This window comes from Alosa pseudoharengus, unplaced genomic scaffold, assembly GCF_046254945.1.
Source record: "Alosa pseudoharengus isolate Yale_2024_CS ecotype anadromous, Long Island Sound unplaced genomic scaffold, YU_APseudo_1.1 YU_APseudo_1.1_scf_51, whole genome shotgun sequence".
In the NCBI taxonomy this organism is placed as follows: Eukaryota; Metazoa; Chordata; class Actinopteri; order Clupeiformes; family Clupeidae; genus Alosa; species Alosa pseudoharengus.
In genome coordinates, this window is record NW_027468839.1 from 125,148 (window position 1) to 147,956 (window position 22,809).

Here is a 22,809-nt window from a genome sequence, read left to right on the forward strand (position 1 = left end):
AAAGGACTTTGATTAAAGTCACAAATTTGCAAGAAACAAAGTCGGAAATAATTTCTGAGATTAAAGTCAGAATTTCTGAGAAAAAAAGTCAACATTTTCGAGAAACAAAGTCAGAACTGAGTAGGTATTTAGTTAACAACGGCTAAATATTTTACAGTCTACATTTGATTGACAAATGATGCAACCATTTATTTGTCATATTAGGTCTAAGACCCGCCTCTTATGAAACACTTTCAACTTTGACCTCAGCGACAGCGTCTGGTCTAGCAGCTCCTCCCTCTGCAGAGCGAAGTAGGATCTCCATTCAAACACATCCAAACTCCGCGGGATGAGTATCAATTTTACACTTACTAGCTGCTGATCACCACTTCGCCATTAACATAAGGAAAGTAAATTAGGAGAATCTGTAGCATTTGACGCCCGCAATAGTGAAACGATTGGACAGTTAATTCTGGACCGCGATATACACAAGTGGTTGCTAGCAAGCTATTCCAACAGACTGCAAACATGGCGAGCGCCTCATACCATATCTCTAATCTTTTGGAAAAAATGACATCTAGCGATAAGGATTTCAGGTAAGGTTTACTCTCACAAACTGAAGAATGCATGCACAGAAGTATGCATGCTTTAATTCACTGTGCGTTGCATTTAAACTATGTAAACTAAACATGCGATCTCACGTTATGGTGGGAACGTCGCATAAGTGAGTTAACGTTAGGCCGCAAACCACTCGCTGTTTTGTTTAGCTAGCTAACGTTAGCTGGCTAGTCAATGGTGACATTAACGGAAATAAGAATTTCAGGCTTGCTGTCACGTAACTTAGCGTCTACTATGTTGACAGTGCATGTTATGGGTCAAGGGGTTTTTGTTGTTATCTTACCTAACTTAAATATCTTAGTCATCATCTTAGTCATGATTGGGCTGTCAACGACACTCATTTCAGCTTAGCATTTGCTGCCTGTGAAGCTAGCTTGCTAGCCATTGAACTTCCAGTAGCCAGCTGCAAGGCTCAACTAATGCAGTGTTGTCTCGTAACGAAAGTGCTAGAACTCTGTTCTGTGTGATCGTTAATGATCATTAAATATACTTTTTAAAAGCATTAGACACAGCTAAGAACCAGCTAATTGAATCCCTTGTAGATATAACCCCACCATTTTGGCTAACGGTTGATGAAGCTAACCAACCACCTTGCTATCAGTTTAGCTAGTTAGTTACTAGTTAGCAAAGATGGTTCTCCAAGTTTGGATTAGTAGCGAAGACTAGCGTGTCATGGCTAACTTGCCTTGTTAATGAACGTCAAAGTTGACAACTGTTGAGTATCTTAGTCATGGAACATATGCTTTAAGATGATGAAGCTAAGAGGACTGTTCATATACATAGATATTTTTTTCAAGATGAATGTGTAAAGATCTATGTAACATTGTGTAATGATAATTTAAGTGGCTCACTTAACGTTAACACCTCATTTAAGAGGGCTAGCTCGTTAGTTTAATGTAGTGCTAGTGTAACGTTAATTGGTTCGTTAACGTAGTTAACATTTGCTACTTAAATGTTACAGCTGTACGACTATATATCAGCAGTAAATAATGCTGTCAATCCCTTTTTGGGAAACTTTTGTATTTTGTTTTGAGAACTTTATTCATGCCAATATCATACATAGACAAAATGTGTTGGTGAATTTCGAGTGTCTGTGAAAAATCATCATTCATCAATGTCGTTCACATATCTAGCTATGAATTTTACATTTGGAGTAGGTCAGGCTAGCTTTGTTTTCATTCAGTCTGACAACAACATGTGTATTGTTTGTTTTTATTTTACAAAGGTCTGTACTTCTGTGCACTGTAGCCGAATCAGTTGCTGTACAAACTGCACACTGGAGCTGTGTAGGTTGGGGTACTTGAGCTGATGATGATGCTTACTTGCAGGTTCCTGATGTGGTGTACTTTCCAATGACTGTTTCCCCTCTGTGCTAGCTATTGCAGTGTCACTTATTAGTGTAACATGCCACATTTCTCAGAGATGACAGCCAAAGGCTGTTTCACGATTCCAGCCGCCAGGCTGTATGATGAGGCCCTGGCCTCCATCTGAGAGATCTCAGTCCATTACTATCAGCAGTGACATCCTTCCATTTTGAATGTAGGCCACTATACATGGATTTCTATGCAATGTCACGAAAACATGCGTGCGCAACCAAGAGGCAGAAAGCACCATAGAACAGCATAGAGCAATGCAAAAGAGCAAAAGAATAAAATGAGTTTTTGTGCTGAAAACTGCACCGATGTTTAGAGAATGTTAAATATGTTCAATATCCCTAACGGAATGCATGTCTTCGCCAAAAATGACAAAATACGATGTTATATTAATAATGCAAATGGACAGCAAACTTTGAAATATAGTCTGAAATGAGATGTTATTATCATTGAGACAACAGGGGTGTACAAAAAAATCCGATTGTAGCTTACAGCAGGCGACTATTTAGGTTAAGTTTATAACGTTGTGGACGGCCACCAAGCGTCTTCTGCCCCACGGCTGCGCGCGCATCTAGTTTTGTTGGTAAACGGGAAACCTGTGTATTGTGTGGCCCATAAAATAACCTGTCACTGCCCTGACCCATGTGCTTAGATGCTATGATTAAATGTGGCACATATGTGTCTCTTAGTGGCATCATGATGAGGAATAATGGTGATGTGTGTGACCATGCCATTTAGCAAACAGTGTCAGTGGATAGCTCCATCTCAAACTCTGTTCTCTTCCTCTCCCCACTCTTTTCCCACTCAGTCAAGTGCTCAGGGTCTGATCTGGGTCAGCTTAAATAATGTTATTAACTCTGATTCATCTCCTCGATGGTGGCCTGCCTCATCCCGGTCTAACAACCCTCATCATAGAACTCTCTGTGTATGTATTTGTCTGTGTGAGAGTGTGTGAGTTAGACAGCAGAGACATCTCCTTCGATTACCCTCTGGGAAATATTTGCCCACACACCAGCTCAGTTGTGTGTGTGTGTGTGTGTGTGTGTGTGAGCGAGATAGAGAGATTCTCTATGCATTATGCATTAGCCATGAGCCAGCACTTGCATCAAAGATGCCTTGGCTTCAGAATTCTGCCGAAGCCACAGCGTTTAGCTGGAAAGTGAAACTGTTTGATTTTGTGTAGGTTTCTGCCAAAAGCATGCAGAGTGAGCACTGGGTGGGGATGACTAATTAAATCCTCACACACCATCTTTTTGAAGTTCTTGCAACCACAAGACAGGAGGTTTGGTTTGTTGTTTCATGAAGCCCAGCTAGTGTTTAATCTGGTGCCTGTTGAAAATGGATTACATCAAGTCAGCCTGCACCGCTCATCCTGCCAGGCGAGGTTATGAAGGCTACACTTTTCCCAGCTCATCGACTCCTACATGTTGGTTCAGGTGCCTCTTGTGAACAGAACCCTCAGGTGACATGTGCCTTGTTTGCCTTGCATTGATGTATTCTAGACTTTGTCTTATTATTCCTAGGTCCTTGAGAATTTGTAATGTAGTAGAATGATGAGTCAGCGTGCACCACAGTAGGGCCAGTTTGCCAGATGAACTGACTGGCTTCCACTCTTAGTCTCCCCAGGCTGTCTGAAGCACCCTCTGGAAACGATTGCCTTTGATTGGTTTTGGTATTAGATGTAACAGGCACTCCACATAAAGCTGGGGCCCTTGGGGGCCTATGGCGAGCCAGCCAGCACCTGCAGCTCCTCTCAGGCTTAGCTTATGATGGTCACTGCTCTCCTCACTGACTGACTCCCTCACGTTACTTCAGGCTGCCTAAGCTGTGGGCAGCAGAAGGCCTCTCAGGAGACCATGGCCTCCTTTGCCCTGGACGTGTGCTGAGGAAGTTATCCATATATGTGCAGTATTTGGCAATAGGAGGGAGTGCACTGGGTGTGGAGGTTGGTGGCACAGGCAACTTAAAGCCATTCCCAGTGTTTGGGACTTTGTTCCGGTCACAGGCAGTGTTTATTTGTCCTTTGGGCATCTTTCTCATTACAGTGGGATTTGATGAGTGCTGTCAAAGTCCTTTTAGGCAAGTCCCTCCACTCAGTGGCCATATTGCAACGGTTTTTGGGCACTCATTGGGCATCCTATTCGCAGAAATGCGCGTGTGCAAGGCTTTATGACACCAACCTTGTTCCAGTGGCACAACACATGATTGGCACGATGTCTTCACAACACACCATTTGATTGGCTCAATGAATTCACCGTGGCCTAATGGTTAGCGCTTCGGACTTGTAACCGGAGGGTTGCCGGTTCAAACCCCGACCAGTAGGTCATGGCTGAAGTGCCCTTGAGCAAGGCACCTAACCCCTCACTGCTCCCCGAGCGCCGCTGTTGTAGCAGGCAGCTCACTGCGCCGGGATTAGTGTGTGCTTCACCTCACTGTGTGTTCACTGTGTGCAGTGTGTTTCACTAATTCACGGATTGGGATAAATGCAGAGACCAAATTTCCCTCACGGGATCAAAAGAGTATATATACTTATACTTACTCATACTTATACATCACACCACATGATTGGCTCAATGTATTCACATGTCGACGTTTCGCCGAGGAAGGGGTGGGATATGTGTAGACAACGGCCATATTGGCGTTACAATCTAACTCCATGCATTTCTATGGAGGGTTTTTTAAGTGCTGTGTCTCCTCATTAGAAAGTCTCTAGTGCTGCTTAGTGGTTTGTGTTGTGTCCTTAGGGAGTTTACTGCTCATTGTTCGTTACTGTGGACAATCATGCTTAATGTAATTATTCAAATGAGTCATGGTTGATAAAAATTACCTTAAAATGTATGGAAAACAATGACTGCAGAGTAGAGCATTTTAAAAAAGTTAATTTTGAGTCCTGATAGTAGGAATAACTGCAGTTGAAATACCAGTACTGACACAATTCTAGTGATATTGCTGTGGGGGCAAACTATGAATTGATGAACCTCATTTCCAAAGTTAATGGTAGAACCGCTTACTGTCTTTTTAACCATACTGCATGTGCGTCTCACTTTCAGATTCATGGCCACTAACGACCTGATGTCAGAGCTGCAGAAGGACTCAATCAAGCTGGACGACGACAGCGAACGTAAGGTGGTCAAGATGATCCTTAAGCTGCTGGAGGACAAGAACGGAGAAGTGCAGAACCTGGCTGTCAAATGGTAAGGGCGCAGGACCCGATGAGCTGTCTGCCGCACAGCCTGATTGAAAACATGCCATGCTCCAACTTTTATTTCAAGACCTAGAAAAAAAGCATGTCATTTTGAGATTGTATTGCCAATGCAATTACACCAATTGATCTTTGATGATCAATACTCTCTATCTTTTCCCCTGGCTTGGGTGACAAAGCAGTTTGTGAGGATTGATGTAGTTCAAACCAATTCAGTGCATGATCTTGGACAAAGTTGTTGGAGTGAAACAACTGTGAAATGTTCTTCATGTGGTCCCTGATGACTTGGGGATCTTTGTGTACTGTGACCTGAGGACCCTATGCACAGATAACCTGTTTCACACACAGGGCTCGAAATTAGGACCCCCCCCAAGTGCCAATGGCAAGTATATTTTCGTATTGCCGGCTGAATTATGGCAGGTACTGCGCCACGTTGGCGTGTGGAAAGCGGATGCTTATCAACTGCGAGAATAGGCTACTTCAGTCTGTCATGTTAAACTGGCTTGCCATATCAACTCTGCTGCTTCAGTCTGTCATGTTAAACTGGCTTGCCATATCAACTCTGCTGCTTCAGTCTGTCATGTTAAACTGGCTTGCCATATCAACTCTGCTGCTTCAGTCTGTCATGTTAAACTGGCTTGCCATATCAACTCCGCTTTGCATCGTGGTTCTGTTTGCCCAATGTTGACATGGCCAGGATTATTCAGGATTTATTTTCCGATAGGCTATGCGGCTACGGGCAAATGAAACTTCACAAGGCTTACAGTTATTTGGTCACCCTTTCATGCATCTGCTGAGAAAACAACTTGATCGGCACACAAATTGAACTTTCAATGATGGCGAACAAACTACTCACGGAATGATATGCAAGAAGTGATTCATAGCTCAAAACCCTTTGCCACGTTCATATTTTTTTTTGCAGTGGTCATTATAGCAAAGATGCTTGATTACTGACCAAGATAGAGCAATGTAATTTGTTCACTCAGCTTCAACACTGTCTGATTATAGGCTACAAAATTATGGGACCTCTGAACATTGGGAAGGCCCGTTCATTTTAATAGAACTTGCAGCGGAACTTGAGAACTTCTGCAGCGTTCTGAAAAGCTGTATAATTGGCTAATGATATGCTACTTTCAAAATAGTTACGAAAAGCATAGTTTAGTTTTGGTAAAAATTTGCCGGGTCAATTTGGCCACTTTGGTACTAGGCCAGAAAGTTAATTTCCAGCCCTGTTCACATACATGCGATACAGTGACCTTAGCTTTGAAAAGGCCCAAGGCATCTTGCACCTCAGGACAGGTCTATGCAAGTTCATTCAGAAGTGCTGTCATGTACTCTGATGCGAGACTACCGGTGCATTTCCCATAGGCCCCTGTGATCAACTCCTTCAAGGTGGCATGGGTACAGTAGTTCTTTCCTAACCTATCTACCTTTCTGCATAGGTGGTGTGTAGGGCGATTAATTATTTTTGGCCACGGTTTTGCGTGGATTGAGTGCTTACATGCCCTGATCTGACACCTTGGGATTTTCTCGATTTTTATCTGTGCTGTAGGGATTGATTTTTGTTTGTTTTTGGTTTATTAAAACCCTGCACGGCTTAACCAGCGAAGGATGTATTGCGTTGCTTATGTGCGAAACCTTTTAAATGGTGTTGGCACCTGGTCAAGTAAACTGCAGTATTGATATTTTCCTCCTGCTGGTATCTGTGATGGGAAATCGATAAGACAGATCCCCTCTGCTTTACGTTGCCCTGCTTATGCACATTTTTAGTGCCAAAAAGTTGAGAGCTCGAAGCTTACTTTTCAGGTTTTTTTTTTTTTTTGTTGTAAAAGGCCGTAACGTTTTCATCTTACGTGGCAGCAGTTATTACTGCAGGTTGTTATAACCTCGTCACTTATAGACTGCAGCTGTAACCCGATACACATCCCAAGCATCTTGAATGTACCCCGACCCTCCTGAAGCATAAACACTGTTTGATGTCCAGGTCCACACAGGAGCATGACTGACCCTAGTGGATGTATAGAGACGGTTGAGCAGTAAACTCTTATTTGACCTGTTGAGATCTCATTCTGTGATATCAGGCGTGGGCCAGACAGTGTGAGATTTGAAAGTAGAACATTATAACTACTTTGAACATTTGTGATAACTTTAAATTACTTTAGATATTAAAAATAATAACCAAGTTTGTTTGGAACCTGGATAGTTCACAAATGCTTAAAGGCATTGCACTAAGCAGTGGCTAGGCCAAGCCTATGGAGTTTGGCCTTCCTTACGGTGCACTAAGCCATGGCTAGGCCAAGCCTATGGAGTTTGGCTTTCCTTACAATGCCTCTGGGTGTGATGAATCGGATGTTGTCGTTTATGGAGAGCGATGACTGCACGGCTCCCGTAAATGCCACGTCATGAGCCTTTCAGCTGGCCCAAGGAGTGGTGCGCAGAGGAGCAATGAAAATGATGCAGTGCGCTCTTAAACATTGCGTCCGCTTCAGCCAGGTTGTTTGGAGAGAGCTGTTCTCTTCTATTGTCAGGCAGTCTGAGCACTGGAGACCTCCTCATTTAAATAGCGAGGGCGATTTAGGGCGTTGAGATGCAGGTCTGTCTTATTCAGCTTTGTCAACGAGATGACCAGGACGTGTGTGTGTGTGCGTGTGCGTGTGCGTGTGAGCATGATATCTGCATATTGACGAGAAGCACTCCACTAATGGTGTGTGTGTGTTTCTGTGCGTGTTTACCGGCAGCCTGGGCCCGCTGGTCAGTAAGGTGAAGGAGTACCAAGTGGAGACAATCGTGGACACGTTGTGCACCAACATGCTGTCGGACAAGGAGCAGCTCAGAGACATCTCCAGCATCGGCCTGAAGACGGTCATCGGAGAGCTGCCACCCGCCTCAAGCGGTGAGAACCTCATGACCTCTCACCTGTCACCTGTCTCCAGCATTAGTTACAAATAATGTCATGTAATGTCAGAATTGTAGATAACAGAAGTATGAATTATACTTCTTTATGAAAACTACTTTAATTACAGGTGGACCTCTGTCACACAGGATAGCTTTTTTGGTCTCTCAGAAACCTGCCCTAGATATAGACATCTGAAGTTCTGAAGTTCGCCTACAAAAAAGAACCAAAACGCCCATCTTTGCCCATATAAGGATATCCGGTTGTTAATTGAAGCTAACTACCTATGGCAAGTTGCATTTCAAGTTAGCTCTGGGGTATCAAAAATCTAAGTGTGCCGCCTTCAAGTATCGGAGATCACAGTATCCACTCGAAGGCAGAGGACAAAAGTGTGTTCAGGTAAACGTCTGCATTTCAGACTTTTTCATCCCCGCGAGAGATAATTCAAAATCCCCATGTTAATAACACGTGCGTTAATTCAAAATCCCCATGTTATTTTCCCATAGGAAAAATCACCAGATACCGGATCAAAGATGGTAGCTTTTTTGTAGGTGAACTTCAGAGGTCTATTTGACCAAAAGCTATAGTCATAGTTCACCTTTGTCTGCAGAAGCAGGCTTTGATGTTGAAGGGGCTCTCGGGAAGTGTGTGTGTGTGTGTGTGTGTGTGTGTGTGTGTGTCTGTGTGTGTCTGTGTGTGTCTGTGTGTAAAGGGAGGCTCTTGAGTGGGGCTGTGTGTCGACAGTGGCTCTAAAGTCTGCTCAGGCACTCCCACATGCTGTCTGATGGCTGCAGGCAGGAGAACAGAGGGACCATTCAGATGGACATGCGCGCACACACACACACACACACAGTGGCAGTCCACCATGGAAATGTGTCCTGTCATGCTTGAATGCATGCTGCAATGTTCTCCTTTTCTTGTGCATATACCTATACATATTTATTTCTCTCTCATCTCTACCAACTCAGTGACAAGATTTTCCTTCCTTTGGTGTCTGTGTGGGTGTCTGTCTGTCTGTGTCTGTGTGTGTGTGTGTGTTTGTGCGTACGTGTCTGTGCACCCACAGGCTCAGCGCTGGCAGCGAGTGTGTGTAAAAAGATCACAGGACGTCTCACAAGTGCCATTGCCAAACAGGAGGATGTGTCCGTGCAGCTCGAGGCTTTGGACATCATGGCAGACATGTTGAGCAGGTATGGCGTCCTGTGTGTGTGTAGGGTCTGTGCAGCTTGAGGCTTTGGACATCATGTATGGCGTCCTGAGTGTGTGTGTGTAGGGTCTGTGCAGCTCGAGGCTTTAGACATCACGTATGGCGTCCTGAGTGTGTGTGTGTAGGGTGGGTGGGGTTGCATGCTCGTTTCAAGGTTCCAATTTAGGTGGGTCTGCTGAATGTTCTTGAGCATCTGGAATGTCTTCATAAGAAGCAAATGAGAGCAACTGCTTTCTTTATGTGTGTAATTGTGTCTTTGCAGGCACTAAGTGCATGAAGGTGAATGTGTGCAAACTGACTGAGGTCTTAATGCTGGTGTTAAAGGCTTGGAGAAACATTGGCTAGTTTTGTCTTGGGTGTATTTTGAGAGAGAGAGAAAAAAAACCCCGTTGTGATGGACTCTTAGGAAGCAAAATTCTGCTCTTGTCGACTCATTTCCATTTAGTGTTCCCTACCGTGTGTGTGTGTGTGTGTGTGTGTGTGTGTGTGTGTGTGTGTGTGTGTGTGTGTGTGTGTGTGTGTGTGTGTGTGTGTGTGTGTGTGTGTGTGTGTGTGTGTGTGTGTGTGTGTGTGTGTGTGTGTGTGTGTGTGTGTGTGTGTGTGTGTGTGTGTGTGTGTGTGTGTGTGTGTGTGTTACAAAATATGGATGTCAGTGAGTGTTAAAAAGGCATAGAGAAGGTAGTATCTGTGTGGAAGAGGGATGGTGTGTGTGTGGAAGAAAATAGTGTGTCCGTGTGCTGACTGCCTCTGTGCTCCCACTTGATGGTGTGTGTCCACGCTGCACGGAGTGGCATTCTGAATTCTAATAAGCGGCTCCTCTAGACCTGTTCCTGCTGGGATTTTAAGAGTCGTGTGTGTGTGAGAGAGAGAGACTGGGTCTGTCAGAATAACACACACGCCCCTTGAGTCAAAGTCAAAGTCTGCCTTATTGTCAATTTCTTCACATGCCCAGACATACAAAGAGATCGAAATTACTTTTCTCACTATCCCTCGGTGAAGACAAGACATATTTTACCAAATAAGTCCACAGACAAACATAACATTCAAGTAAACAATAAATGAGTAAATAAGAAGGCACATGTAGTGCAAAGTCAGGCCAATAAATGGCTGAGGTAGTTCTGTTTGACCTAAGTAAGCAAGTGGCATAGTGGTGCAAGTTATGTAAGAGCAGCGGTAGTGTTGTGTTTTCAGGACAACAGGACAACAACAAGTTGCAAAGTGTGCAACTTGTCGCCACCCTCCTGCAGTTCACCCACAGCCCCACCTGTGTGGAGATGCCACCCTTTCTGCTGTGACTCGTGAGGAGGGCACCAAACACGGCATCCTTTGAAGGAAGAAGAGAAAGCCCACCTGAATTGCGCCCCCTGCTGGCCTGGTGGTGGCTTCTACTCACAAACAGAGAGCGTGGAAATGTCTCACAGCATGCAGAGCCTGACATAGCCACTGGAAAACAAACACAGTGAAGATTACTGCTGCTACAAGACCATGATGCTATGAGATCATGTGTGGCTTATGGAAGCAGGAGTGAAGTTCAATATCCTACGCTTGGGCTAAACATTAAGGGCTCAGCGTGATTCTGCGTCAGCTCCACAGCGTAGCTACTCCGCCGTTTTATGGTTCTGCGTGTCGGGTTGCTTTGCATCGCGGTGCATTTCATCGCCATAACGCTCGGTGTCGCCTGTGTCTGCGTCGCTCACCACCGAAACAATAGACTGTATGACCGAAACGGTACTCAGAATGGCAAACCCCATAGACTGTCGTGCTAAAATATTAATCCTATTTGTTTGGCCTTTTCTTGTTTAGATTTTGTAAAACGTATCGAGAAATAGACACAGTAAAATCCATTGTCCTACTGCAACCCGCAAATAAGCCTGAGGTTATTTGCGAGGTGTCTGCCAGCCAGTTTAAGTTATGGTAGCAAGCGAACTTTAGCACAACTGCCCACAAAGTACTGCTTACTGGCGAAGTGCTAATTTCAAAACGTTACTGACATTTAGACACTTTACAAACGGATTACCCTGTCATTAAAACCAAAATATGTCTAAATTTATTTGCAAAGCTTATGTCAGTGAACTAGCATGTTGCTACTGTAACTCCCCACAGTAGACTGCTTGAAACACAAACTATCAAAACAAACACACAGGACGAGTTGACCAATCACAGTCCTTGCAGTCTGCGTCGCCTCGAGGGGTCGTAGAGGGGTTTGAGGCGACGCAGAGGGGTATGCAGGGGTACGCCATCGATTCAACGCAGAAGCATAAAATAGGCTTTAGTCTGTTCATGGAGTTTTATTGTGAAAACTGTCAGCAGCTGTTATTCCACCTCTGTCATTCTTTCTAACCTTTTTTTCTTTTCTCTCTCTCTCTCTCTCTCTCTCTCTCTCTCTCTCTCTCTCTCTCTCTCTCTCCTCAGTTTAAAAAGAGCAAAACAACATATCACTCTCTCATACTTGCCCAGTCTCCCCATTTACACACAACAAACCCCCAAACAAATCCTTTAATTATTATCCTATACATTTGCTAATTTATAGTAGAATACATGTGGGTCTAATAGGACGTCTCTGCTATTATCATGTATTATGTGTCTGAATGGGGTGATGATTCCATGGTTTGAAGATTGACTCTCTCTCTCTCTCTCCTCTCTCTCTTTCTCTCTTCTCTCTCCTCCTCTCTCTCCTCTCTCTTCTGTCCTCTCTCTCCTCTTCTCGCTCTCTCTCCTCTCTTCTCTCTCTCCTCTCTTTCTTCTCTCTCCTCTCCTCTCTCTCTTTCCTCTCTCTTCTGTCCTCTCTCTCTCCTCTTCTCTCTCTCTCTCTCCTCTCTTCTCTCTCTCTCCCGCTCCCAGGCAGGGTGGTCTGCTGGTAAACTTCCACCCATCCATCCTGAGCTGCCTGCTGCCCCAGCTGACCAGCCCACGGCTGGCCGTACGCAAGCGCACCATCATCGCCCTGGGCCATCTGGTGATGAGCTGCGGCAACCTGGTATTTGTGGACCTCATCGAGCACCTGCTGTCCGAGCTCTCGCGCAACGACTCCATGTCCACCACGCGCACCTACATCCAGTGCATCGCCGCCATCAGCCGCCAGGCCGGACACAGGATTGGTGAGGAAGACACACTCACACACACTCACACACACACACTCACACTCACACTCACACACACACACACACACACACACACACACACACACACACACACACCTCTGTCCCTAGCGTGCCACACATTCTGTCCCTGTCTTTACCTCCCTTTTGCCCTCCTCCTCCTCCTCCTCTTCTCTGCCCCTCTCTCTCCCACTGGATCGCTGGAGTGGTAGAGCAACACACATCTCTCTTCACACACTTTCTGTCCCTTTTCTGTCTCCCTCTCCCTGTCTTTCGCTCTCTCTCTTCCCCCTCTCTCTATGCCACTTTGTTGTTCAATACCTTCACTTCTCATCTTTCTCTCCTTTCTGACACTCTTTTTGCCCTTTCTCTCCGTTTTCTTGTCCCTTGTGTTCTCTCCTCCTGTTTCTACTCTTTTTTTCCTTTTTCACAGACTCCTCTTCTCATTCTTCTCTCGAAATGATGTCTTTCCAAATCCATGTTGGTCTGTCTGTCTCTCTCTTCCTGTCCCCTCCCTCGTTTCCTTCCCTCTGTCTCTCTGTCTCTCTGTCTTTCCGTCTTTCCTCATTCTTTCCTTCCTTCTCACACGCTCTCTTTCTCCATCTCATGAGCGAGCGTGTCTGTGTCTGTGTGTGTGTGTGTGTGTGTGTGTGTGTGTGTGTGTGTGTGTGTGTGTGTGTGTGTGTGTGTGTGTGTGTGTGTGTGTGTGTGTGTGTGTGTGTGTTTGTGAGAGGCCTCACTCTGGCTGCACCCAGAGGGACCTTATTAAGGCAACAGTGTATAAACTATGGCCTGCTCCGCTCCTCCTGGAGCGGTGTCACACTAAAATATGCAGGAGGGGAAAAAGAGTCACCTCCATTTTTTTTTTTTTTAGTTCCACCTCTTAGTCCTGTTTATATTCTGAGGAAGTGGAAAAGTGTGTGTGTGTGGCAGGTAGCGGTTTCAGAGCAATGCAAATGATCTCAACATGTAATTGAGGTGCAGCGTGGCCCTGAGAAATGTCCCCAGCCGTGCCGAACCCTACAACGCAAGCAAATCACAATTACTGCCTCCCGGCTGTAAAATGTCTGTCATCTCACTTGGACGACTCCGCCGTGATCTAATTTATCACAAAGGCGGGATGGGGTCATTTTGCCAGTGATGAGGGGGGTGGGCAAGGGGGTAGGATAGTGTGCCAAGAAAACTTTGGAGGTGTTTCTTTAGATAATGGTTCGGCCCCTAACATCAAACACCCCCATTAGTTGCTCGAGTGGTACAATCTGGAATCTTTTCATTTCGGTGTTCAAATTGGGGTGGCTGAGGGTCAGAATGAATCTTGATTACATGAGGTGGTGAGATTTGCACAGACCAATATATTTCTGTGTGTGTGTGTCCCTCATTCATATCTCATGGAAGTTTTCCCTTGTTTTTAAGATAGTTACTGCTCCTGTGTTGTCAGCGTCTAGGAATGACCTTTAAGATCATTGCTGTCAGCAGTAATCATTGTAGCTAGACAGCTATATATCCCTTTGGCCTTTTAAGAGAAAAATACTCACCCATACGATTAAACATAGATTACCCCATTGTGAGTGTGTATGAATAAATGGCGTGCTATCTGGATGCTGTCATCGCCTGTAACTTTGTCATCTGATGGGGCACTTGCAACAGGCCCTGGGTGCTCGAAACTACAAGTAGTTCAGAGTTGATGAAACACCACACACACACTTTTATTTACACACACATACACGTACACACACACACACACACACACATACATACACGTTCACACACACACATAATATCCACATCATCAGGCAATTACTGCCCGCTTTTGATGCTCCCGAAGACGGCCGCGATTAAGATGTGTGAGATACTGCAGCCTTCTTCTTGCTATCTCCCTCCTCTCTCTCTTTTCTTCTCCTCTCCCTCTCTCCCTCTGTCACTCTCTTCCTCTCAATTCATCCCGTTTGCTGCTTTAATTAAGAGCTTTTTGTCATCTTCTAAAATCTCTTTCATGATGAAGCAGAAAGCTGTCTCTTAAATTGAGTCATGCTCAGAAGCCATTTGTTATTCTGCCAGTTGCTGAGCTTTTTCCTTTTGAGGTTAAAGAGTTCCACCTCCTCTGGCACACTTCTCCTGCCTAGGGGAGCATTTAATTTAAATAAATAAATGAATAATCTTTTTAAAATGTATATACATACATACACACACACACACCATCCCTACCCTAACACACACTTACATAACAGCAATGATGGTAAACATTGTCCATGTGTGTGTTGTGTGTGGGGATATCATGATCCATGTTTAGTGGCTAGTGTGGACATAAAAGTGTGGAAACAAAAATATTTATTTGTTAATATTGTAGTTGTGAAACAAAAGACGAACATTTATGGACACGTGCCAAGTAAGATATGTACATTAGGGCTGCAACTAACGATTATTTTCATAGTTGATTAATCTGCTGATTATTTTCTCGATTACGGTAATTGTTTGTTTGTTAGTTGTTTGGTTGATGAAATGTTAGAAAAAAGTGAAAAAATGTTGAAGATTATGTCTTCAAATGTCTTATTTTGTCCACACACCAAAGATATTTAGTTCACTGTCATAAAGGAGTAAGTAAGTTAAAAATATTCAAGTGACACAAAAATCGACATCAAAATGTTTGGTGATTAATCAAATAGTTGTCAACTATTAAATTAATCGAGTAATTGTTGCAGCCCAAGTGTGTGTGTGTGTGTTGTGAGTGTTATGTGTATACCGGTATGTGTATTTTGTTTAGGTTGGTTTTCAATGTGTGACATTTTAGCCTTTATATATATACACAGACACCATGACAGTTACATGGGTATATACTGTATATGTGTGTAAAAGCATCATACATGTGACGTGTAACTACATGCATACGGAATGTGCGTGTCGTTGCACAGTGAGTGTGTCTGTGTACTGAGATGGTGCATGTGTGTGTTCCTTCACCTCCAGGCGAGTATCTGGAGAAGATCATCCCGTTGGTGGTGAAGTTCTGTAACGTGGATGACGATGAGCTGAGGGAGTACTGCATCCAGGCCTTTGAGTCGTTCGTCAGGAGGTGCGTCTCCTCGCTCATCCACCATCTCCGACTGCCCACCCCCACACTCTGACTGCCCACCCCCACATCTCTGACTGCCCACCCCCACATCTCTGACTGCCCACCCCCACACTCTGACTGCCCACCCCCACACTCTGACTGCCCACCCCCACACTCTGACTGCCCACCCCCACATCTTTGACTGCTCACCCACCATCTCTGACTGCCCACCCCCACATCTCTGACTGCCCACCCCCACACTCTGACTGCCCACCCCCACATCTGACTGCCCACCCCCAATCTCTGACTGCCCACCCCCACACTCTGACTGCCCACCCCCACACTCTGACTGCCCACCCCCACACTCTGTCAACCCCTGTTCACCTCCTTATGATTGGAAACGGCACTTGATGCTGCATCATCTCTTACCCCTCAGGAACACAGAGACACACACACACACACACACACACACACACACACACACACACGCACACACCATTAATGCTGACTATCAATTCCTGTGTAAGACGGATAGGCATGTGATCTGAGAGATCAAGTCCTCGCTTTTCTCACCACAGATCCATAAACCATTTCAGGATGGCTTATTAGCTGATATAGGTCTTAGTTGAAGAGTTGCATGTGGCGTTAGTCTGGCTAATTCAAAGGTGGAATAAAGGCCATCGAGTGTATCTCGACAAAATATGACGTAAAAAGCGAGTCGATTTCGGTCTGCTTGGGTGTCACAGAGCAAAATATTTGAAACGGTACAGACGTAGCGCAGAATGATTGGGATGTCAACTCAAAGTTCTACAGTAGTTCAAGTTCCCTTGGTCACGGTGTGTGTCTGTCTACTTTTGTTTCGCGATGACCAGTAACGCTAATGTTGTTATAGAAACTAGTAGAGGTTCTATTCGACAATGTGTCGCTATGAAAGCCCACAACTCCACATCTGTTGGCAGCAATTCGTTTTAGTCGAGCGACACTAGCCGCCAGGACTATAAATTGACTGAGACAGGGCTTCACTTTGAATAGGCTTACTGTAGTGTCCAGACTCTCATAGGTCAGTGGGGAGTTAAGAGTGCAGTGGGGTAGTCTTCAGCTCACATGAACAGAACCGTTTGGTTTCTGTTGAGACGAGTCGCACAGATAAACATTCATAAGGTCTCCAGTGGCCTTTACAGCTGACCTGATGGCATTTTGCCTGCAGGCTGCTCTGAAAATGATGCTGATATAGTGTCTTGCACAAGCATCTACACAGGTATTATGAAAGGCAGTTTTCATTGAATGTGTGTTCAGATTGTGTTGCGTGCCTGGTTATGGTCACCTAGTATCTTGAGTAGTTTCCTTCACCCGGAGCTGTGTGTTGTCAGTCGCCTGCTCCACCCCTGCTGTAATGAGCCTGTATTGATAGCATCAGGTAGCATTAGTGCTGTTGATTAGCCACGGTGACTTTGCTGGAGAGCAGCACGGAGACAAGCTAAAACACATAACACACACACCAGGGGCCCTAGAGCAGGATTAAGATGGTTCCCTGTAGAGACACACAGACACACAGACTCGCAAGCAAGCCAAAACACAGTTTGGAGGGTATGAGCAAAAGAGGGTTCCAATGGAGGTTACCTTGAGTGGGTTTTATGAAACTCTAAACACACACACACACACACACACACATACACACAGTTTCTCTCTTGGGTTTTTGTCTAACGCCCCTTCCATGCTGGGTGTTTATAAATGAATTCTTTAATCTTTAAATCTTTTATTTGCACATTTAATCAAATAAGTGCACGCTTCTCCGGCAGAAAATAGGGTGAGGCAGGGAGGGGTAGAAGAGTACCACAGCTTGAAGATTATGAGCAGTTATGGATTTTTGGTGAAGTGTGAGGAGATGCAGAGATGAGGACACACACACACACACACACACACACACACACACACCCACACCCACACCCACCAGTTGTTTCCCCTCTCTGTTGTACACATTGTAATGACTTTGTATGTTCTCGTTATTAGTCTCTCTCTCTCTCTCTCTCATCTCATTTTCAGTTCAAACATACTTTATTAGCTTTACTGTGGCGCAATACAATTGCTTGAGCAGTTGGAGATTAACAATAGAAAAGGTCCATAACAAAGGGCTTTTGTAAACAAGTAATTTGCAAATAATTGTCAAAGTAATTATTAGAATGTAGACAGGAGTGGGAATCAATATCACAAAGATAAAGCTTGTTGTTGTTGTTGCTATTGTTATTGTGGTGGTCTTTCTCTCACTCTTGTTCCTCTGCTATTTCCATCTTTCTCCTTTTCTCTTTCCCTCTCTCCCTCCATCCATCTTCATCTCTCTCTCTCTCTCTCTCAGGTGTCCAAAGGAAGTGTACCCACATGTGCCCACGGTTATCAGCATCTGTCTGAAGTACCTGACCTATGACCCCAACTATAACTACGATGACGACGATGAGGATGAGAATGCCATGGATGCCGACGGAAACGATGAAGATTACCAAGGTATGACGTCTCATTACACTTGATAATAATTTATATGTACAAACAACAGGGCGTTCATATTACATTACGGAGTGTTTTGAGTTTCAACGAAAAGCGTCACTGGTCTAGTCAGGATGCCTCTAAACAGCTACGAGCTTTAAACCTTTTAGAGCTCAAGATTCAGCTCCTTGTTGAGTGTCTCAAAGGCCTGTCCAAACAAGTCTACACACACACACACACACACACACACACACACACACACACACACACACACACACACACACACACACACGCAGAGCAGAGCACAGCACAGCACACTGGTGATCACGTGGTTCTCTGTGCTCTACTGTAGGTCCCGCTGTGTCTAGTCTGTGCTCTGCTAGTCTAGAGGAGTACGCCTGGATTCAGGGGAAAATAGGGCGGGGGGAATGTCTCTGTTTTCGAACAAAGCTTTTTTTCAATAGCCAATCGCGGAGAGGTGGCAGACCTTGTGAGTATGCACATGTACTGGGTGTTTCATGAAAATACCGCCGTTTGCCTTTGTAGCCATCTCTGGTTAGCCTTTGCTTAGGCAAATGAGACATAACTTCTGCAGAGGTTTAAAGCAACTGTTGTTACGAACTTCAATTTCTTCAAAAATCGACTCTAAACATGCTTCAATTACGTTTGTATCGGCAGGAATTTCGCACTGGTTTCAGTATGGACTTTTGCCCATGAACACAACGGAAGTGAGATCAGTGGGCGTCTCTGAAAGTAGCTGTTTTCCGGTTGTGAAGGTTTTGGGAGAGGGAGTTAAGTCATTTAGAGACGAATGACCGCGTCGCAGGAAGGGCATCATAACAAAGAGACGCCAGACCCTCTTGTAACAGCTGTACTCAGTGATACTGCAGACTCGTAAAAGTAGTTAGAAAATAAGGCAGAAAAACGACAAGTTTCCTCATGCTGCTTCCTTATGTTGGAATGTGCAAAAATGTACAAACAATCAAGAGGATGCCTTCTTGTATGTGATTTCTGTAACAGTGATACTGCAAACGTGTTGATAGCCTATTGTTGATTTATATGCTGTCGCCTAAATCATGTCACACAGTAGCCTAGCCTACAGAAAACACTTAATTGATGTGATATAATGATAACTTGTATGCCCACAATGGTTTATTAAACATCATAGTCATTTATTTAGTCAGTCATCATGTTCATGTTAATGAATAGGAAGGACACCTAAACGATAGCCATAAACCAAAATTTCGCGCAGTATCTGCCGTGAGTCCCTATGCGTGAATCACGAGCTCCTTCCAGCTGACTGGCAGATCTAGTGGACAGTCAGTCGCGATTGATTATTTAATAAATAAATGTGAATTACGAATAATAATAAAAAGCTTCTACCTAATGTGACTATTTTTTCCATGAACTGTAAAAGTTTTTTCCAGCTGTATTCTCCATAAAGAGTATAGTAAATGATGTACTTATTTCCGGAATTGACGTCACTTCCTGGACTTGTCTGAGGCTGGTCTAATGGGTCTGAGGTCTCTCAATGACTTAACCCCTACTGGGTTTTGGCCCAGAAGTTCGTTCAGCATGATGCGAACCTCTGGGCACTCAGATTAGTGCTCTCTCTGCCACTGCTGATGGGAGACGTGCGGGCAGATGAACTACCTGCTGACCTTGTTTGCTCTCAAGTTCATAGTTCTCTCCATTTCACTTGCTCAGTGCAATTTCCTGATATTTAATCTCTGTTTCTCTCTCTCTCTCTCTCTCTCTCTCTCTCTCTCTCTCCCTCTCTCTGTCTATCTACGGGATTGATTTTGCTGTTGTGGCGCTGTCACAGGCATGGGCTAATTGCTATGGTGGAGCTCTGTGGCTTAAGACGCCTTGGTCTTTCATGGGCCTCTTATGGTGTCAGTGAATCGGTGGCTCTGCTAATGGACTCCACACACACACACCACCACCCCCTCCCTCTCCCTCCCTCTCTCTCTCCCTCTCTCCCTCCCTCTCTCCCTCCCTCTCTCCCTCCCCCTTCATTTCTACTCCATGGAGCAGAGAGCTGTGGAGACTGACATGCTGTTGGCTGTTGCTTTTAAGAGAGAATGAAGATCTCCCCCACGCCACACCAGACACACACACACACACACACACACGGATAGACCACACATACACAAACTCACTCCTTGACAGCGTCCGTCCTTTTTATTCTTTGCGGTCTGAGGAACACTTTTGTTCTTTTTCTGTCGGGGCACGTATGGGGACGGAGAGCGCTTTGGTCCAAACAGCACGTGGCGTCTAGTGCACGCTGGCGCCACATGCTCGTCTCTTATTGTAGGTCGAGGCACCGTGGCGTGCAGACACCCCTGAAGTGCCCTCCGTGGCATCCCTGGCACAGTTGGCGTCCTTCTCCGTTTCATGTCTAAATCTCACCACATCTTCCCGAGCTGCTGGTCTTCAATAATTCATCCTCTCAGCTCGCCTCAGTGTAAACAGGACGATCTGTGTGTCTGTGTGCGCATGCACGCCCATATGAGAGAGAGAGCTTGTGTGTGATGTGTCCACCAGGGGTTTTTGTGTGTGTGTGTGTGTGAGGTGTCTGTCTCAGCACTCGAGGAGTTTTCCTGGTGTGTGTGTGTTTGCATGCATTTCCCAATAGCTAATCGCCATAACTTTCAGACTGAGATGGAATTATAATAAGCAGGGGAGCCAGTTTATTAAAATGAAATCTATGACATTATGAAATTCAGCCTAATAACAAAGGCTATTGTCAAAAATGAATCTGAGCAGAGCTAATTGTCAAATATTTTACGTGCACAACTGAAAAAACTGAAAGTTAACACAAAACAGCTGTCTTTATCACATCTCGGCTAAGCCTACTAGAGATAGTCCCAAAGTGGCATATTGGTCTCCTTCTGGGCATTTTTTCCCGTTTTCCATGCAGTTGATGGACGATGCCCAGCCTTGAGCCATGACTTCACGAATGGCTTAGGGTTGAACTGGACCAGGGGAGGCGCATTGATGCTCAGAAAAAGAAGCGCATTTAAGCTGCGCTCCCTTAAACGATTTCTGGCTGTGTCATCAATGTCATTAAGCGCAGAGAATCCTCTCTCGCATTCTGCCGAAGTAGGTAAAAACGTGTTGCCTGCGATGACGAGTTTTTTCAGGCAGGACCACTGCTGCTAATTGCTCAATCGCTAACAACGCTCTAGCAAAATGAATAACAACTCGATTCAGAGGAGGGTGAGATCGGACAGGACATGGGGCTATTATGCGGAGCAGTGCCCCTGCAGTCTGTGGGGGAAATACACATTGCAACCAACGGGGAAAATGTAGATTATCATAGTTACGGGTTGGCAACTTGACAATGAATGAGTGGGCCCCCTCTGACAGTGATTTCCAGCAGAACTAGTAGTGCCCTGGCCAGAACTAAGGGGGCTGGGCACTACTATGGTAATTCGAACACTGAAGGGGACCCTGGTACCAAAAACAAATTGAGAACCCCTGTTCTATGCACATGCTCTACATTGTGCACTGGTTTGTTTGCGTAGCTCTGCTATTTTCGGCTAGAACACTAGTAGACTTTTTTGATTTTGTAAAAGTTACCAAGACATGGATACTGCATTATCTGATAAACTGTTATTGCAAACAAATAATATTGTTTATGGTGATTTCTGAGGCCTCTGCCAGCAGCGCACTAGTCTCCAACATATGTAGGCTATGCTGTATCAAATGTGAGTGCACCTTCCATTTCAGCACTTCCCCAACGAAAAGTATCCAACAATGGGCAAGTGTTTTCTGAGGGCTAACAAGTTAATAATAAACATTATTATACAGCTATTCACAATGCTGTAGAACACTCCATTGACAATGTATAGAATATGGTCAGAAATATCTACCGAGAAGTTTGAACATTTGAGTATGGAAAAAGTATGGAATTTTGAAATGGAAAATGTGTAGGAACCCTGTTATTTGATCTCTGTGTTGCTCTCTGTGTGTTTGTGCGTCAGGTTTTTATCCCCCTTAGCGCACACGTGACTCTCTCTGTGTGTGTGTGTGTATGTGTGTGTGTGTGTGTAGAGCTTGAGCTTGTCATTTCATCATTGTTTCTCCCTTAGTGCACACAGGACTGTGTGTGTGTGTGTGTGTGTACATGAGCTTGAGCTTGTCATTTCATCATTTCAAAGGGTTTCAGACCCTCTTTACCCACCACTCAGACTCTGGAGTCTGGAGTGTTTACAACTCAATAGCTACAGTTCTTTCATTTTAAGAAATACATGACCACATCCATAGCCCATGGAGAAATTCGGTGAACACACACACACACACCACACACACACACACACACACACACAGACACAGGTTTAGGCAGCGCCGCCATTTTGAAGCTTCTCTTAATTAGAACTCAATGGGATTGGACAGGGAAGAGGCCCTACTGAATTGAAGCCGCCACTCTGCTGCTGTTAGCGCATTGCCTGTTAAGCTAATGATCAAAGACTCACTCAAACACATTTCCCCCCCCCCCCCCCCCCCCAAACACACTGATTTTTTTAGGCCTGAAGGCACCCGTCGCGCCAACACTGAACAACAACAACATCAGCCACAGCAACAGAATTCTAATCATCCGCATTGAGCCCCACAAGAGTGGTTATTGACTGTTCTTTAGCACGGTAATGTTGGAGCTTGGGAGTACTCTGAGAATGGCTTTCTGTTTCCCCTTCTCTCGTCCTGTTCTCTTAGAAAGCCAGCCTGATTTATAAGACTATAAGCATTGCCACTGTTGATATTGTGTATCGTTATGGGTGCCAATATCTAGAATGTGTGTGTTTGTGGATTTGGACGTGTTTGTGTGTGTGTGTGGAAGGGGCTGAGGTTGCAGTCTGTTATGCTGTATCCGAGTTGGTTGTTGGTAATAACCCACTGTTCACTGGACATG

General features: G+C 44.8%; 1 protein-coding gene across 1 annotated transcript in view; it reads left to right on the top strand.

Annotated features, from left to right (window-relative positions):
• The first annotated feature begins 290 nt into the window (after positions 1-290).
• cand1 (cullin-associated and neddylation-dissociated 1) overlaps positions 291-22,809 on the top strand; it is a 31,793-nt gene continuing 9,274 nt past the window's right edge. The window contains exons 1-7 of the mRNA XM_076269416.1: positions 291-575; positions 5,021-5,164; positions 7,911-8,065; positions 9,132-9,255; positions 12,114-12,370; positions 15,332-15,437; positions 17,770-17,915. Coding sequence (XP_076125531.1) covers positions 508-575; positions 5,021-5,164; positions 7,911-8,065; positions 9,132-9,255; positions 12,114-12,370; positions 15,332-15,437; positions 17,770-17,915 — 1,000 coding nt within the window. The 5' untranslated portion in view covers positions 291-507. The remainder of the gene's footprint in view (positions 576-5,020; positions 5,165-7,910; positions 8,066-9,131; positions 9,256-12,113; positions 12,371-15,331; positions 15,438-17,769; positions 17,916-22,809) is intronic.